General features: G+C 41.2%; 1 protein-coding gene across 1 annotated transcript in view; it reads left to right on the top strand.

The window, feature by feature from the left end:
• The window catches only part of CAB39 (calcium binding protein 39), a 41,780-nt gene that overhangs the window by 5,605 nt on the left and 18,387 nt on the right, over positions 1 to 17,788 (top strand). Inside the window, exon 2 of the mRNA XM_071566479.1 lies at positions 16,060 to 16,216. Within this exon, the coding sequence (XP_071422580.1) occupies positions 16,103 to 16,216 (114 nt within the window). The 5' untranslated portion in view covers positions 16,060 to 16,102. The remainder of the gene's footprint in view (positions 1 to 16,059; positions 16,217 to 17,788) is intronic.

Genomic DNA, 17,788 nt, shown 5'->3' with positions numbered 1-17,788 from the left:
GGGAATGATTCTTAAGCACAGGGAATTTTCTACTGTGTTTGTGATGTTATGTGTGTTGTCTGGTGGAGCATTTGAGAACTTACACTTTTTTCCCAGTGACCCCCTTTTGTGATGTGAGATTCAGTTGCCTAAACATAGATATCTATTTTAGTGCTCCAAGGCACCTTCCATAGACAGGTTTTGTGATTCTCTGAGGGGCAGTTGGAGACCAGCTGTGCTGTTCCAGTGCATTAGCAGTGGTGTGTGTCATTCAGGCACCTGAACTGGGGCCATGGCATTCCTTGTTGGTCTTGGAATCTCACTTTGGGCATCCAGAAGAGGATGGACACTTATGCAGTGACCACGTGTGGTTTTCTGTTGCCTAATCATAGAATCGATTGGGCTGGAAAAGACCTCTGAGATCATCAAGTCCAACCCTTGGTCCAACTCCAGTCCCTTTACCAGATCATGGCACTCAGTTTAAAACCCTCCAGGGATGGGGAGTCCACCCCCTCTCTGGGCAGCCCATTCCAATGCCTGATTACTCTGTCTGGAAAGAATTTTTTCTGATCTCCAACTTCAATTTCCCCTGGCAGAGCTTGAGCCCATCGTGCCCCCTTGTCCTATTGCTGAGTGCCTGGGAGAAGAGACCAACTCCCACCTGGCCAGAACTTCCCTTCAGGGAGTTCTAGACAGTGCTGAGGTCACCTCTGAGCCTCCTCTTCTCCAGGCTAACCCCCTTCTTCCTCAGCCTCTCCCCACAGCACTTGTGCTCCAGTCCCTTCTCCAGTCTCGTTGCTCTTCTCTGGACCTGCTCCAGCCCCTCAATCTCTTTCCTGAACTGAGGGGCGCAGAACTGAGAGAGGAATATTTGGAGTAGGATTCTGCTGTCCAGGGCAGTGCTTGGGAGTCTTATCTGAGGGACCTGGTTTTTCTGTCCTCTGCCTTGTATTCTTTCCAGCTTTGAAAAAAGAGAAGTTTTGCCTTTTCTGTAGTCTGGTATAGTTTGTTAGTGGAATGAGTGAAAGCTCCTCTTAAAAAAAGTACAGCTGAGGATACTAAAATAAAGAAAACCTTAAATCTTGTAAGTGTTGGGTGTTGGAATCCAGGACTTTGCTACTTGACCACGAGAAGTGCAGGTTGTCTTAAAATATGTTTGAAAGCAAACACGAGCTCCAGTGAGCAGCTCAAATAGTCTATTTCCATGGAGTTCATGGATAATGATTGACAACAAAGGCAGCTCCTTGAAAATGTTTTCTAAACAAGTGCTGTTCTGGAGGTGATTATTTATGTTTGTAATCTCTAAGAAAAGCAGTATATTGACTCATCAGAGTTGACTAACATGGTTCCGTTTTACGTCTGTAATTGCCATTGAGCAATATCCAAACTCTGCTCACTCTGCAATAGGGCAGAGCTGGAGGAAACAGATTTTCTGGTAGGAACAGCATTTTGGGCAAAGTCTGTGCTGTTTGACTGGTGTGTTACCCTTAACTCCTGTGTTATGGTGATGAGATTAACATCATTAGATCCAAAAGAGCCTCTTCATTACATGAGTATGGAATATTTTCTAAAAAAAGTCACAAAAACTTCAGGGCATTTGTGTGTGATGACAAACTTACAAATTTGTTGAAGTTTTAAATTCTGTGGGAGAATTGCATTTCAGTTTTCTTCATTCCTTTAATCTGGAAATACCAAACCACCTTCAACTCCCCAACTTTCTAACTTGTAATTGTAGTTATTCTTTCCTACCTGTATATACTTGTTTTTTCTATCTGAAAGAGAAATAAATTCTTTAGTGAGCTTTCATTCTTGTTTGAGAACTCGTATGTATATATGTTTGTGTGCAAATGTATAAATAAAAAGTGTTAGTGGCCACATAGGCCTGGATTTACAGTTCACATCCAGCAAAGATGGATGTGGTGTTTTGCTTTGAGATTGCCCTTGCAGGCTCTTCCCTTCTCTTGGGAATTCCACCAGAAAAGGTCTCAGCATTGTTGGAGTGGAATCTGGAGTCTGGTTCTGCTCCCCCTTCGGCACCAGCAGGTGCCCCTGGTGTATTTATGCAGATTGAGGATTTAACAGTATCCAATCTAGGGAGAAATGTCAAATCTTTGTTACAGAAGTAGCTGTTCCTGAGCTCTTTAGTGAACAAGGAGAATGATTGTTGGCCAGAAATACAGCAGCTTTTCTCTGTAAATAGGTTATTTTTAACCTTCACAATTACTAACAAGCATTGAAAAGTGTTAGTAAGTGCAACATAAGTTTCTACACCTTATCACTTTTATTCATTAGGGTACTGTAATTTTCAGTGTTACAGATTTGTGTCTTTGAGATTTATGCCAAAACTCAGAAAATCCAGCTTTTGATCAAATCCCTAAATCAGGAAACCAAACTAAACTAATTTTAAAATGATTGTGAATTAGATGGTGCTTCATGTCCCTTCCAACCCAAACCATTCTATTATTCTGTTGTTTTAGAATTTATAACCAAAAGTACATTTTGACTGCAGTCAAACCTTAGGTTACAGTTTCAGGGTCTTGAAAGCATAACTTTGCTTTCTTCTTAAATTTGGCATTTTCCTTATGTGGTGATCACTTTTGCTGTTAAAAATGGAACTGCAATATAGAAATTTTTTTTGAGAACTATGATTTCTCTTAGCTCCCCTTTGTAATCAGAACAAGTCTTTTACGTAGAAAAGAGGGGTTTTTAAAAACAAATAAAGTTTTTTAATAACTTTGGGGTTTACCAAGGGTGTGAATTTTGATTTCTAGACTGTTTGATTGAAGCTTCATGGTGACATAGAAAGTGATGACATTATACTGTTGTAAACTCCTATCTGAATAATTTTTAAAATTCCTAATTAAATAAAATTATGTTAAGGTGCTTCACCAGTTTGTAATTTTAAAAGTTGTGGGGTTTTTGTTTTTCCAAAGAGCCCTAATGAAGAGGGTTGACATGATACTCACTTGGCTGAAATAAGTAAAAATACACAATGTTAGGGGTACAGATATGACCTCAAATGCAAGTCCTTCCACCTGAGCTTGGTGTCAGCCCTTTGGAGGATCTTCTGTCCTTCAGAATGTTTTTGACCATTACAGAGATAATGTGTGACCATTCCTTGGGTAAATGTAGAGATGGGAACTTCTGTAGTGTTCAGGTTTACTGGATATTATTGCACAGTAATTGCATTAGAGGAAAGCTGGGAGCTCTTATTTTAGTATTGCAAAGCATTTGATTGTTCCCTTTTCCAGTCCAATTCTTAGTGGATTAGATAAGGGAACTGTCCCTCAGAGATGCTTCAGTTTTCCTATCACATTAGTTGAGCTCATATTAGTCACTTCTTGTTCCAGGCCTCCTTTTTCACTTGCTGTCTGTAGACAGGCGGCTCTCGAGGAGTTTTTGGTTTGTGGGCCTGTATTTGTGTTTCAGCACCTGCACTGACTCCTGTGTCGAAAGTATTGACAGTGATGGTTTTATAGTTATATTTTGTGAACTTCCCAGGCTGTTCTGCCTTGGAGAGTCACATCTACAACAGCTATTTCTGGCTGCTTCAAAGTGAAATTCCTTGGAATGCCTTCCTTTTAGACAGGTATCTTTCTGCTCTGGTATCCCCTCCAGCCTCCTTGTTTTTTGAATGCCAACATACTTTTTGAAACTTCTGGTCAATTTGTGATGGGTGAGCAGGAGGGAACTGTGAGGTATTTTCATGTGAGTTTGGGCTGGAATAATTTTAAATGTTAAACTTTTAATGGAGACTTTCAACCTACCTGTCCCAAGGTTACTGGAAGCAGAAGAAGTTCACTTGGTGTGATGGGGTCTACCTGGAAAGGTAACTGGTGTCCCCAAAAAGAGAAAGACAGATGAAAAGTAGCATCTCTGTACACCTGATGGATCACCACAGACATCTGACACATTGTATTCTGTTTTCACTTAATGTACAGTAACTTTGAGGAACTGCAAGTCTCAGAGGGTGTCAGGAGGTAAAAGGACTTTGACCTGCTTTTTCAGGAATATCTGACTTTTCAGAGTGTGTATGCTGAAGGATCCTGCTGTATCAAATCATTGATCTGATGTCATGTGAGTCATCAGAAGGGCTCTTAATGAGGTTGGCATGGCAAAAGCTTGAGCATGTTTGGGGGCCAGTCTGAATCATTTCCCCTTTTTGATTTCTGTGCTGCAGAGCGTTTCATAGCATGAAGTGGAGTTTGCAGTTCTGCCTCAAAATATACAAAAGGAAAATACAGTGGCACAGTGTTAAATGTTATGACTCTTGCCTCCTCTTTCCTGAAAGTTTGTGCCACAGAAAGCTCTTCTAACACTGGGATGTCTGCCCTTAAATATATCTTTTGATGCCCTGTGATCTGCCTGGCCTGGCTTGACAGTTGAGGTGTGTGCTGTGCTTTATGTATCAGAAATCAAATCATAGAATCATAGAATGGATTGGGTTGGAAAAGACCTCCGAGATCATCAAGTCCAGCCCTTGGTCCAACTCCAGTCCCTTTACCAGATCATGGCACTCAGTGCCACGGCCAATCTCAGTTTAAAAACCTTCAGGGATGGTGAATCCACCCCCTCTCTGGACAGCCCATTCCAATGCCTGAGCACTCTCTCTGGAAAGAATTTTTTTCTGATCTCCAACTTTAATTTCCCCTGGCAGAGCTTGAGCCCGTGCCCCCTTGTCCTATTGCTGAATGCCTGGGAGAAGAGACCAACCCCCACCTGGCTAGCAATTCCCTTCAGGTGGTTATAGGTCCATTAGTGACTTTGAAGAGTTTAACCAAACGTGTGAACTGGTAGGAGAAACAGAGGTGATTTAAAGGAAACTGTATAAAGGACACTTTTTTTACAACCACTTTGGATCTATTGTGATCTTGAAATTATTTATGTGAAATTTCAGTATCACCGTGGCTGGTTCTGTTCTTGGGAGAACGGAGTGCATTATCCCTTGAGGTTTGGTTTTGTTTGCTTGTTTGTTATCTTGGCACAAAATTTGATCAGCAATTCAGTAGTATGTTTCATTTAGTTGAAAAGGGAGATAATATCATAGAGTCATTGAATGGTTTGGGTTGGAAGGGACTAAAGACCATCCAGTTCCAGCCCCCCTGCCATGGGCAAGGACACTTTCCACTAGGCCAGGTTGCTCAGAGCCCCATCCAGCCCTGAACACTTCAGGGATGAGGCATTAGGGCTGGAGGGTAACCTGTTCCAATGCCTCACCACCCTCACAAGGAAGAATTAATTCCTAGTATCTGATCTAACCCTGCCCACATTCAGTGGGAAGCCATTCCCCCATGTCCTGTCGCTCCATGACCTTGCCAAAAGTCTCCCTCCATCTCCCTTGTAACCCCTTTAGGCACTGGAAGGTGCCTTAAGGTCTCCCCAGAGCCTTCTTTTCTTCAGAATGGACCACTCATGGGTAATACATTATCCAAGGATTTCCTCTTTCCTGTACCCCTGACAGTTTCATTCAGGCTGGTCTCAGCCAGCTGCTTCTCCTGAGTTTCTTTCTTACAAACACACCGGTGTCTTGGTAGCAAATGCCATCTGATAATCATGAATGTGTGCTGGCCTTACTGCGTTGGCTTTTATTTGCCTTTCTCTTTCAAGTGATGTCCATGAAACTAATTCTTGAGTAATTAGGGGAGGAGAGAAGTTCTTCCTGGCTAGCCTGTGATTTTGCGGATCTTTGTGATGTTTTCCCATCTTCCACGTTGTCCTTGGTACAGTGTACTCAAGAGGAAGCAGGGATTTTCCTCTGAGGATGAGTTGGGTGAAAGTTCCATACTAAAATTTACCTCCACACAGCTAGCTTGGGAAAATTGGGCACTTGCTTGGTGGTGATACTGATGTTGGTTGGCAGTGTGGAGAAGAAAGTGCCCTTTATAAAGATACTTACCCAGTAAAGCCCCAGCAGAGTTGCAGTTACCTTGGTCAGAGGTTGCGTTTTTTACTAATCAAAGCTGTGTCTGCAGTGGTAGGATTTGCCAGCAGAGCTGTGTCAGTGAACCCTTTGTATTGTCATCAAAACTGTGTTTTAAATGCCAGCAATCATGGCAAAAAATAGTTTGACAGAAACCAAATTCATCAAATGGATAATGACCTTATGGATCAGCTCAGATATTGCCTGTTTTTCAGCTCCTTGTCCTAGGTAAGAGAGAATTTAAGGGAAAAAAACCTGAACAGCTCTTTTCCTTTACTGAATGAGGCTGTAATGAACTAGAGGGAAAAGATTCACAGTAATGGTGGGGTCATGATTCTGAGTCGTTTATTGATTGCCCTCTCCTGCTTTCTCTGTGACTCAATACATAACTCCCATAGGTTAATTGTCAGGAACTCCCTTTTGCAGAGGAGATATGTAATCATTGAATCACGGGCCAAGTTCTCTTGGTTTCATGTAGCAAGAATCAGCTTGGATTCATGACAGTTGATCTCAGAATAATTAACATTTTAATCTTTGGGTCACACCACTGAGATCTCTCAGTAGAGGTAATAATGGCAGAGTGGAGGGGTCAGCTGTGGCCTCAGAGTCACCTCTCAGGAGTCTGACCAATTTTTTGCAGCACAGCTTGCTGTGCCTGCTGGGTTTGGGTTTCAGCCCTAGTTCTGTCAAGCTGATGCACAGAAGTGAACCCAGAGACATTCAGCTGTGTTTGACTGCATGTCATGTCAGCTGGTTCATGAAGCTTTTGGGACTGGGGTGAGTTGTACAGTATCTAACGCAGAGTCTTGTGACCTCCCAAATTGATTATTTTGCAAGGGAAGCCTTCAGAGGTAGAGAATGTCAGGGCAGGGAGAGATGCAGTTTGTTCTGTGCTGCTGATGGTGGGGGCCAGTAGTAACCAGTAGGGAAGGAGGACACTCGTTGGTGTGTCTGCCCAGTCCTAAGTCAGTGTTTTTAGGATGTTCCTGAGCCACTGCGAGGTTGCTCTTTTATAGCCCAGTATCTTAATGCTTTAATGCTGTAATTCCTTAAGTGATCTTACTCTTTTGTATGTTATCTTTATTAAAGATCTGTTGATCTTCAGATAAAGTAGATGAATTGTATTGTGTTGAACTTTGATAAACTTGAGTGCTAGATGTTTCTAGCAGGCTGTAGAATGTGGTCTACAAAGAAAGTAAAGGAACTATGGGAAAAATATTGTTGATTTTCTTAAAAGTAGGTTTTAAAAGTAATACTATGACACAGTTCTTATTGAAACTATATTTGGGTAAATATTTTATCCATGTTGATTTTTTTTCCCCACTTTGTTGCTTGTGTGACTAGAGAATGGCTTTAGTGAGTGTAGTTTTTTTTTTTTGAGTGGTGAGTGTAGGGTTTTTTTGAGAGAATATTCTCTAAAGAAAATTGCACCTTAGAGGATTGATCTGGAGCAATGCCAGGACCATTCTCGCATTTTAATTGTTCTCAACTTCTCTTCAAAACAAAACGCCCTAAAAGTGCACGTGTGTTTCCCTTCCTATCTTGTGCTGGTGCTTGGGACTCTCATCCTCCTTGCTGACGTCACTAACTCGTGTTTGCAGTGATCTGTTTTCCCTCTGACCCTGGCCCTGGATGTCTGGTTAGGGCTAAATGCTGATGTTCTGGTGCTGGTGGGGCTTTCTCTCCTTGGCCTGTGCGGGTTCTGATGCTCATACGGACATGCCAAGTTGTTGGAATGTGAGAACTCTTCACCATATTGCACGATGAGAAATAAGTCAGAGATTAAACTGCAGTGCCCTCCTGCCTCCCCTCTTGCCAATTCTTCACTCTCAAAATTAACCCTTGGATGTGTATCAGAAATCTGATGCAAAGGGGACCTCTGGAAAGGAATGGGAATAACACACACCAAGGAATAGAAATAGTTACAATGGAGATTCTTGCTTTGCATTTTTGCTTCCAAGGGTGCATGGAATGGCACGTACATAATGACAGCGTTTTCTGTCATGTAACAAATATTCTGGGGTTTGTCATGATGTGGTACAGGCATCTGAGCCAACAGGGATTGACTGTAATAGTGGGTTATGAGAAAATTATTTCAGCTTCTACCTGACCAGAAGTGGACATACTGTCTGACAACTTTTCTTGAAGCTTCAAGTAAGTTCATTTTATTGTGTGTGCAGTGTGTTAGTGGTTACTTTTTGTGGTGAAACTTGGGATTATTGTTATTTTTAAAATATATTTACCAAGGAATGGGTGAGGCATTCACAGCTTGTCTGTATCCCATATTGCAGTATAGCAGTGAGGTTTGTGGGGAAATGAATGGGTGGGGTAACTCCAAACAGCACACCAGGGAAAGAAGCTGAGTCATAAGATTTCCTTGAACGTGGAGACAGAGCTGGGATCTCAGATACTAAGCATGAGTATTAACAAGCTATTCTGCTCGTGCTGGATCTCTGAAGCCCCTTGAATGCAGGAACATTATTTGAAACCAGTTTCTACTTATTTTTTTCTGTAGCCGAGTGTTAAACTGCAGTGAATGCAATGATGTGCATGTCATAAAGTCTAATGCAGGTTTATGAGGCTGCAGAGTGAGCTGGTAGAGCCTCATGGCAGGAGCTGCCCTGCTCTTTGTCCAGCGGGGTGCAGGTGTCTGCTGGAGAAGGAGACTCTTGAAGGGGCAGAAGGATCAGTAATTAATTGAATGGCAAGAGAGAAGCCTGCTTAATGAAAGGAATCATCTGGCATTTGGTGCTAAAGAAACAAGCAGGGCTTGAACTGCCAGGGACTTAATTGCTTTGAAATTTTCAGTAAGTAAGAGGCTAAGTTGCATTATAAATTCCATTTTTATGTAGAAATTTATTTTCCAATTTTACTTTTTTTCTCCTGAATCCATTGAATTTCCTTTTTTTTTTGTTCACTTTATTTTTCATCTGTGTTACAGGAGGGAATTCTTGTCATGATGATTTTCATTTTTTCTTGAACTAAGTTGCCACTCTTAGAGAGGGGATTTTTTTCCCCCATTTTAATCTTGAAGTGGGTCACACCACAAATAATGTGATGCAGAGTTGTGAAACTGCTTTTGAATCATATTAAAGCTTTTGTGTGCTGCAGACTTGATAGAACAAGTTAATAGTGAATTTTAAGAAAGCTGCTGGTATTCAGTGGTGGGTTGCATGTGTCAGGTAAGATGAACATGCCTCACTTGCAAGAAAACTTCTATGTATGAGTTATATTACACACAAAATATCATGGCAGATCCAAACAGATAATTGGTTATTTTAGGTATTTAGTATGTTGATATTTTCCCCTCTTACACGAGAGACAGTTGATGTAGTCCTCCTATTCACATTTTAAAGTTATGTTGAAAGAAATGCTGAAAAGTTGTGTGAGGTATTTACCAGATAGCAAAAATGCCTTAGAGCTGCACTGTACTCCTAAACTTTGCCAGCTGGTAGTGTCAGTAATTACCATTTACAGCCACAGCCATTCTGTTAATGGCATGGTTATGCAGGTACAGCCATGGTTACACTGAATAGTTCATTGTGGAACCCTGAAATGCACTGAGGTGTGGCTTCTACTCTTTATCAATCTTATTTCCTCTGTTATAGGAAAGTTTTGGAGGTGAGGTATTAAAAACTATGTTATTTAGACATGTATTTTGGATGAGAGCCTGTCATTCTTCAATTTGTTTAGCATATCAAAAAGAAGATTAAAGAATTGTTTTGGTACAGTGCTGAAGCTCTTGAAAATTGTTCAGTCTAGTGGAAAACTGTGTATCCAGTATGAGGATGCTGAAAGATGTAGTAGAAAACAGCACATGAAAAATGTGGAGGAATGTTTTAATGAGGAATGTGAGTACTCCATTTAAGTAATACACTGAAGGAAATGATGGATGCTGCCTTGGGTCAGCTGTACTTCTGCAATTAGAAGTGGTGAGGCCTTTCAGGAAGACAGGGATTCTCAGGGATGAGCTGGCAGCAATATTCCAGATGCCTCAGAGTGGCACCTGGCTGCTGTCCTGCCGTGCCAGCTGCTGCCCATGCACAGGGCAGGGCTGCTGTGCTCACACAGAAAGTACAGTCAGTCACCTACGTCTGGTAAATACTCTGATAACTGGTGAAATGTCACCATCTTGTACAAGAGGGCTGCATCGCTCATATGGTATCTGCTTCTGCCTTTGAAGTACTCAAATATTTTTTTCCTAAGGAGCATGGTAGCTTGCATAAAAAATGGTTCTTGGATCAAAGGAATGGCTGTCAGTCTTCCTTCTGGATGCTGGGCATGTCTGACAGTGAGACGGTGCTTTTAAAAATGCATAATTTCTTGATCTATTTCTGGGTTTATCGTTCCAACCAGACTTCACAGCAGTGAATTCTGACTGAGCTAACAGCCTCTTGTAACAATAAGACCTGATGAAAACTGATTTATGTTATTGTTTTCAATACTGGCTTAATGATCCCAGTTAATCCAAGAGGCCTACAGCAAAAGAGTGGATTCTGAGGGAAATCAGTTCTATCAAGACAAACACGGGCTCACTGTGTTATATTTTTTAATAAAAACATGCCTCTTTTTAGCAAGATGCAGCGTGTTTCCTCAGTAATAAGACTGATAAATTGTCAATTAAAAATCCACATACAGAGTAGACCCAACTGTTTATTGTGAATCTGGTTGTTTTGCCTTTATCGACTCATTAGTTTATTTAACTGTATTTGCTTAAGCCATTCTGCTCTGTGTTACTAACACTGCTGAGTGTAATCGACACATGATGTGATTTCAGGATGAAGGTTGGCAGTTCCCTCCACCTGCAGGAGGAGGTGGTGTGTCCTTTCCTCTTCCTGCCCCAGCCTTCTCAACTCCCATGGGCTGGCTCTGGTTCACAGCTGGGAGTGCCTTGTACTGGTTTATCTAAAGAACTTTTCTGAATTTGTTTTTTACATTTATTTCCCCTCATTTGTGTTGGCTTTGTCTTCTGCCCTTTTGGAGAGTTCAGTCAGCACACGAGGCACTCAAACAAATACCAGTCTGCTCCAAATAATGATGGAGAGTGACCTTCCCTCTTCAGTCCTGGTGCTGATGCAGCTCCAGTTTTACCAGGAGGTGCTCCTATGGCAAGATCATGCAATGAGGGAGCTGATTCCCAACTACTTGCTGGTCAAAGGGATGTTTTTTCCACATTCCCTACACTACCATTGCTTACTTTCCTTTTACGTATGAGTTTCTGGTGTCTCAGTAGCTCAGCTCTTGGATGGCTCAGCTGGCTGGAGCGTGAAAGGGAGAGGAGATGGTGCAGGAGCAGAGGGGCAATGGGACCTCCCCAGCAGTGGTGGCCACCTCTTGGGTGGCTCATTTGTCTGGGGGAACCTTACTGTTAATTAATTATCCTTATTAATAAATTACATTGGGTTTGTGTGCTCTTCAGCAGTTTTCTCCTCATGTGCACATTAACTGGGTGTTACCACGTGCTTTTTGGCTGGGCTTGGATTCCTTTAACACGTGCAGGTTGTAGCCCGGAAATTCCTGAAGGGTTTTTCCTTCTCTTTTCCTCGGTAGGAGCTTGCTAAAAGCAGTCCCCTTAAACTGCAGGTGTGTAAACAAGGCAGCAGGAGGACTTAATACAGTGCAATTCAACTGTACAGTAGAATAAGGATTTGAGTTTATTGCACTTGTTTCTTTCACCAAATTGGGAATGTAGGGGGTTCTTGTACATTATTTGAGTACCATTTTGCATGGGGGAAATGTGGCCGTTTGCTCTCCTGAGCTGGAATCGTGTGTGGACACTTGAATGGTGCTTTATTTATGCAGAGGGAAAAAAGTTAAAACTTTTTTATGTTGTGGGAAATTCATGGTATATTTTAAATAGAAAGGTTGAGTTTCTTTTTGTGTCTTTGCTTATACTGCTTGTATTCCTTTGCCTTCAGCGGAGCTTTAAAAGCTTGTGCTGGTGAGACTTCAGTGCTGGTAATTCATTTGTCTGTGGAGTAACTGCACATGTCACTGCAGTCAGGAGTGGCATTGGAGTATTTCTTACACCAGCATTGTTCTGAAAATAGTAATGCAGGCATCTTGCAATAACAAAAACATACTACCTACAACAGAAAAAACCTGCCACTGTGAGGCAGTCGGGTTTTAAACTCTGTTATAGAGATGGCACATTCCCTTCAAATAAAAAGAAGTTATGTGAGACAGCACACTCCAGGCTGGTGTATCTATTCTTTAGAGAACTAAATTAATTGAAGGAAAGAAACTTGTGTATCTTGCTTCTGTATTTGTTCTTGTGGCTTTTTTTTTCTTCAAGAGTGTTGTTCTCACAGAGACTTACTTTTAGTCTGCTTAGTTAATAGAACAATCTTACATAAAACAATCTTATATATGGAATGCATTAAATTTGAATTGGTCATTAATTGATTGTGTGGTCAATGCAGTGAATAAAACAATACAAAGCCTTATACATAAAGCAAACTGCACGGATGCATTGACAGAGCAGGAAGTTATATACTACCCCAAACAGAGGGGCTGCTATCTCTGCTCGTCACAAGAGCCCGAATGGCCCAGTGTGCCCGAGTGTGTCAGTGGGGCTCAGATCTCTGGGTGTTTGGCTGCATTCCAGGGTGTTGTTTGATGGTCCTTTTGTATTGATAACGTCGTTCAAGATCTCCAAATGTGGCTGTGACCCCAGTGCTTTGAGGACATTAAATTTTATTAGGTTTGTCCTGCTTGAATATTGGTGAAATAGAATGCCTGCATGAGAAAGCCAGAGGTCTGTGTAATACTGTTCATGGTCTCTTTTAACAAATGGATAAAAGTGAGGTTTCTGGGAAGGGAAGATAAGGCAAAGCAGCCCAGCAGAACACGGAGCTGTGCATGTACTTGTTGCAGTTTAACCCTTCCAGAGTCCTGGGATCCTTTTCTTCATCCACAATCAGTGTTTTTGTCCCGGGTTTGCCAGGCAGCCAGGTGCTAATATTGTGAATCAGTTATCATTTGACATGATGTAAGGCCTGTTCTTATTTACAGAAAGTGTCATTTGATGCTGTTCCCTTTTTTCCTCGTGTTGCAGATGTGGGTGGTGGCAGCTCTTTCCGATCTCACACAGATGTTGTCATTGTCTATTGTGCACAGGGTGCTGCTGGGGGTAGTTCTGCTGGGCTGAAAAAAGAACAGCCTGTCTATGTTCTCCTGCATGAAGTACAGCTTTGAGAGACAAAGGACTGCTCCTGCTTTCTTTTTTTTTGGCAGGATGTGGCACAGGTTCTTCAGTAACAGTATTTTGCTTCAGGGTTAGTGAGATCTTCAGTCTTGAGGCCCCAGATGATGTTCCTGGCAGTGCCACTGCATTCCTTCCAGCAATGAAACTGAAATGGCATAAACAGTGTATTTATTCCATTTTATATAATAGAAGAAATACCTTGAAGCAAAGTGTCACCTTCAGCAATCAAGGACGTGGATTTCCTTCTTAATGGTGCTGACAGTCTTTCCTGATTTTTCTCAATTGCTTATGAGAAAGTCATACAGGGACTTACCTGAATTGGGAAAAAATGTTTAGTATAACTATATGCTGGTGAACAGTTATTAATTGATTATTTTTTATTAGATATGGTAGGACATACAGTGAAACTTGTGTATGACTTGTGTTTGCATGTATGCATCTGGTTTGTGCAGAACCTGGAAGGTTTCATGAATAAATGAAAGCTGTAGGCTGTTTGAAACTGAGCACTGTCTGGAGACAAATCCAGTTTTGCAAACCTAGACATTGGGCACACCACGAGGACAGTTTGTCATTATTCTGTATTTCCGTATGTTATGTGTGTTGTCCATTTAGTCTTTTAGTTTAGAAGTAACATAGTTCTGATCCAGAAAATGAGTGTGCAGAGCCATTTTCTTGGTTTGATTTATTTTCCTTGTGTATTGCTGTAATACCAGATTTTGTGATTCCATGTAATGTTTTTGTTCTCTCAGCTGGTTTGATTTCTAATGCATTTGATTAGCACATAACCCGAGAATTGAAGATTAGCAATTTTCTGAGCCAGTCCTGCTTTGTTACATGGTTATAGCATCTTCCAGAATGAATATGCAGAGTAGCTGTTAAATACTGTTATTATCAATGATGATATGCAAGCGTGAAAGAATCCAGATTTGTTTCCAGGGCTCGTCTTCATTTGGCAGGAGCAATAATCAAAGGGAGAGATAAAAGGAATATTTAAAATATTGCTGTGGTGATACAGGTATGTCATCCATGTTGTAGGGAAATGGGGCTTATTTTCACACCTATCTCTTTCTAGGGAAAAAAATTCCTTTGTGAAAATACTGTAATTTTCATTAAACATTGCTTTAAATGCCATTACATTTTCATTAAATATCAGTAAGTAGCTGTGGTTTTCTTAGATATAGGTTTCGGTTCCACTAGATGTGATGAAATTTGAGGGCATAAAATTACCTTATCTAAGGAATAACCCGGGGACACTTTTTTATCTCTTAGGGTACCAGTCCTGTGCTTGTAATTTCAGTGTTACAGCCCTTTCTTTATGCAAATTGTGAATGAGAGGTACTATAATGACACAGACTATAATGCAAAATAAATGCAACAGAAAGTCCTTGTGATCAGAATGGAAATGGCTTGTGGGAGGTCTTGTTTCAACCTTCCTGCTGATACTTGTATCTGAAAATAATCTAACTAAAAACTACCTACCTTATGCTTTGTATCGGCTGTGTTAAGTCAGTTGCAGGCAGGGAACAGTGACGGGGGATCTCTGGAGCTGGTTACCTGAAATCCCCAGTTAGGGAAATTTACTTGACTAAAGAACTGAGTGCTTCTGTTCTTCCCCTCTAAATTGCTGCCCTCGGGCCAGCCCAACTTGTTTGAAAAATCAAAATAACTAAAAAATAGCATTTAATTGGTATTTTTAATCCTTGATCAAAACATGGTTGAATAAGACCAGGAGTAACATTTTGGAGTTCATGGTGGATGAGCTGGTATTTTAATCAAGGAGCAAAGTGCACCGTATTAGATAAGAAACTGACATGTACTGGTTATAGTTGATTTGTTACTAATTGCACAGACATTGTAGGGAGATAGAAATTAAATTTCAGGGTAGTGTCCCTTCTTTGGAATGACAGTGCAGTCTCTGCTCTGCCAGCCTCAGCTGTCTTTTGTGTCTAGCACAAGTAGCACTGTCAGCACGTTTAATGTCGGGTTTCCTGTTCTTTTCTGTCTAGATGAGAATTGTAGAATTATGCTTTATGGAATTCACTTGTAAGAAGGTTTTATTATTGTTTAGATGTGGGTGTAACAAAAGGTTCAGTACACTCATTCTAGTAATACTCTTGTGTTTTGTACACAGAAGTGAATATGTATTGTATGTGTCTGTGAAAGCAAAAGTATATAAATACACAGAAGAATAAATGTACTTGGATTCAAGAGTCAAATACTTTTAGGAAAGTTTCTCCTGTATTACTTATTTTATGTATTTGAAAAAGACCCATATCAGATGTTGATTTTACAAGTGCTTTATTTACATCCATGTTATATTTGTCATCTTGTTATTGGTGAAAAATTTTATTTCCCATGAAATGAATGAGGGTGAGACTGTATTTCAGTATGAAATTATAGTAGTATTGGTATGGAAATGTCAGGCCATGCCAAGTGTTCTGATATGGGAATGAGCTGCTGTCTGTAGCCTTGTCTGCATTGTGCTTGTAGGTCCTGTACTGAGGTGTAGCCTTCGGGGTCTGCTTTGTGTTTGTTGTGGAATGAATCTGGGTAAAAGCATGACAGTCACTGCAGAGCCACTCAGACACGATGACCTGTGTGTCAGAGACCTCATGTAGGAAGGCATTTTGCCTGACAGCATTAATTGGAATAATTTATCCTTGTTAGTCTTGCCCATATGTGACATCTGTACAGTATGTGGCTTTGGATATAATTCATGTACTCTTTATTTATTCCTGAAGCGTAAGATGATGATCTTAATGTGAGTTCTTAGATTCTGTATCTTGTGTTTTAAAAGAATTAGAAACACAAGAGTTGAAGTTTGTCATGGCAAGCTCTAGTTCCCTGTCAAGGATTGTTATTCCACATATGAATATCTTTGATCTTTGCGTGTATGGTTATATTGACATCATGTTTCTATTTTTGACGTACCTTTTCTCTCCTCCTTTTCCAGGTGAAGCAGGAGCTGTAGAAGGAAGACCTCGTGGTTTGCAATCATGCCATTCCCCTTTGGCAAGTCCCACAAGTCTCCTGCAGACATAGTGAAGAACCTGAAGGAAAGTATGGCAGTTCTAGAAAAACAAGATATCTCTGACAAAAAGGCAGAAAAGGTACAGTTGTGACTTTCCAGTTGCTAAACAGTATTTGAAAAGATGTGGGAGAGAAATTTACAGCTGTGGAAACTGAATCAGTTGGGAATTATTTGGGGGTTTATACTGTGATAAAAGGTAAGTTACGTACCTTTGAAAAGATGTGTTTCATGTTGGCTGGTTTTGCATTTTTATACCACTGGCAGCTGATAATGATACTTAAAATAGTTTGGTTTGGAGCTGTAGGACACATTACATTCTTTAATAAACAGCCCACAGCTGTGCAGTATTCTGGTGGTTGTGACCAGAGTGCCTTTACTGCTGCACAGAACGTTGGTCACTGCCCATCCATGCAAATGTTCACAGGGCAGAGTGGCTCTGTTACTGAAACCAAAGCACTTTGTTTCTCCATGGATGTCAGCAGAGAATATGCTTTGACCTTCCTGCCTTTTCTTCAGCCCACGGGAAGATGTGGTAAAACGTTCCTGTGCTACTGCAGTTTCCTTTAGATGGATGTCTTGCCTGTTTCAGGATCTTTACCACTTGACAGTCATTTGCTTCTCAGCTGGGAGTCTTGATTTGATAATGTGACTGAAAATGACCTTACAGTTCAGCCTGTGTGCAGCAGCATCCCACCTGGTGACTTGTATGGCAGAGATATTTACTGTTTAGATGAAGTTTTTCCTGATAACCCAACACGAGGTCATAGGTTTGAATACTTAGAAGACTCCAACAAACTGAAAGAACAAGCAAACAAAATATCTCCCTCTCCAATCTACCAGCTCTGAAGCAGGCTATGATACACCCTCCTTGGATCCTCTCCCAGCATTATTTAACTATTCTGTGCCATTCTTGGCATCAACAGAGTCCCATGTAGGAGTCACAATCTTCTCATGTTCACCAGTATTTTTAAGTAGAATGTTGCCAGTTCCTCTACATTGTTTCACCTAGATTTGGCACTACTGCTTTTAAGTGCAGAAGAATCTGGGTCTTAATTAAATTGCCTCCTTTATCCTGATACTCTTTACGAATCAGTATCTTCTACCCCACTGCCAGCATGTGGTATGCTCCAGGTGTCTTGGAATGTACCACGGTATTTTTCCTTGACTCTTTTTCTCTCTTGCTGGAGAGAAAAATGCTGTGATGTGTTACTGAGGCCTGTGTGAAGGCTTTTCTTCTTTCACTGAGACATCTGTCAGGGGAGGAGAGGTAGGTGCACTCTCAAGAGGCAGTGATGAGACATGGCGCTGCCTCCTTTGTCTGGGCCTCGTTATTAATTCCCAGGGATGTGGATTGATCTTAAAATCTGTGCTCTTCTGTGCCATCTCTTTTTGCTCAGACCTCTGATGGGGAACAGACCAGCCTCATCCCTGTGGATAACTGCACCACAGCACATACCTGTGGTCTTGGTGCTATAGCTGAAGGTTCTGATGTACCGTTTCTTCCTGATGGCCTTTAGTCCCACCCCTTCATCCTTTTGAAAGGCCTCATTTACATGAGGCAGCTTCTTGGACAAGGAATAACATGCTAAGCCCATGGAGTGGCTTCTTGTGTCATACAGAGAGCAACACATTGTGCTTGAAGGAGTACAGA

This window comes from Pithys albifrons, chromosome 11, assembly GCF_047495875.1.
Source record: "Pithys albifrons albifrons isolate INPA30051 chromosome 11, PitAlb_v1, whole genome shotgun sequence".
NCBI lineage: Eukaryota > Metazoa > Chordata > Aves > Passeriformes > Thamnophilidae > Pithys > Pithys albifrons.
The sequence above is the reverse complement of the archived record's forward strand: the minus strand, read 5'-3'. Positions and strand labels throughout refer to the sequence as shown.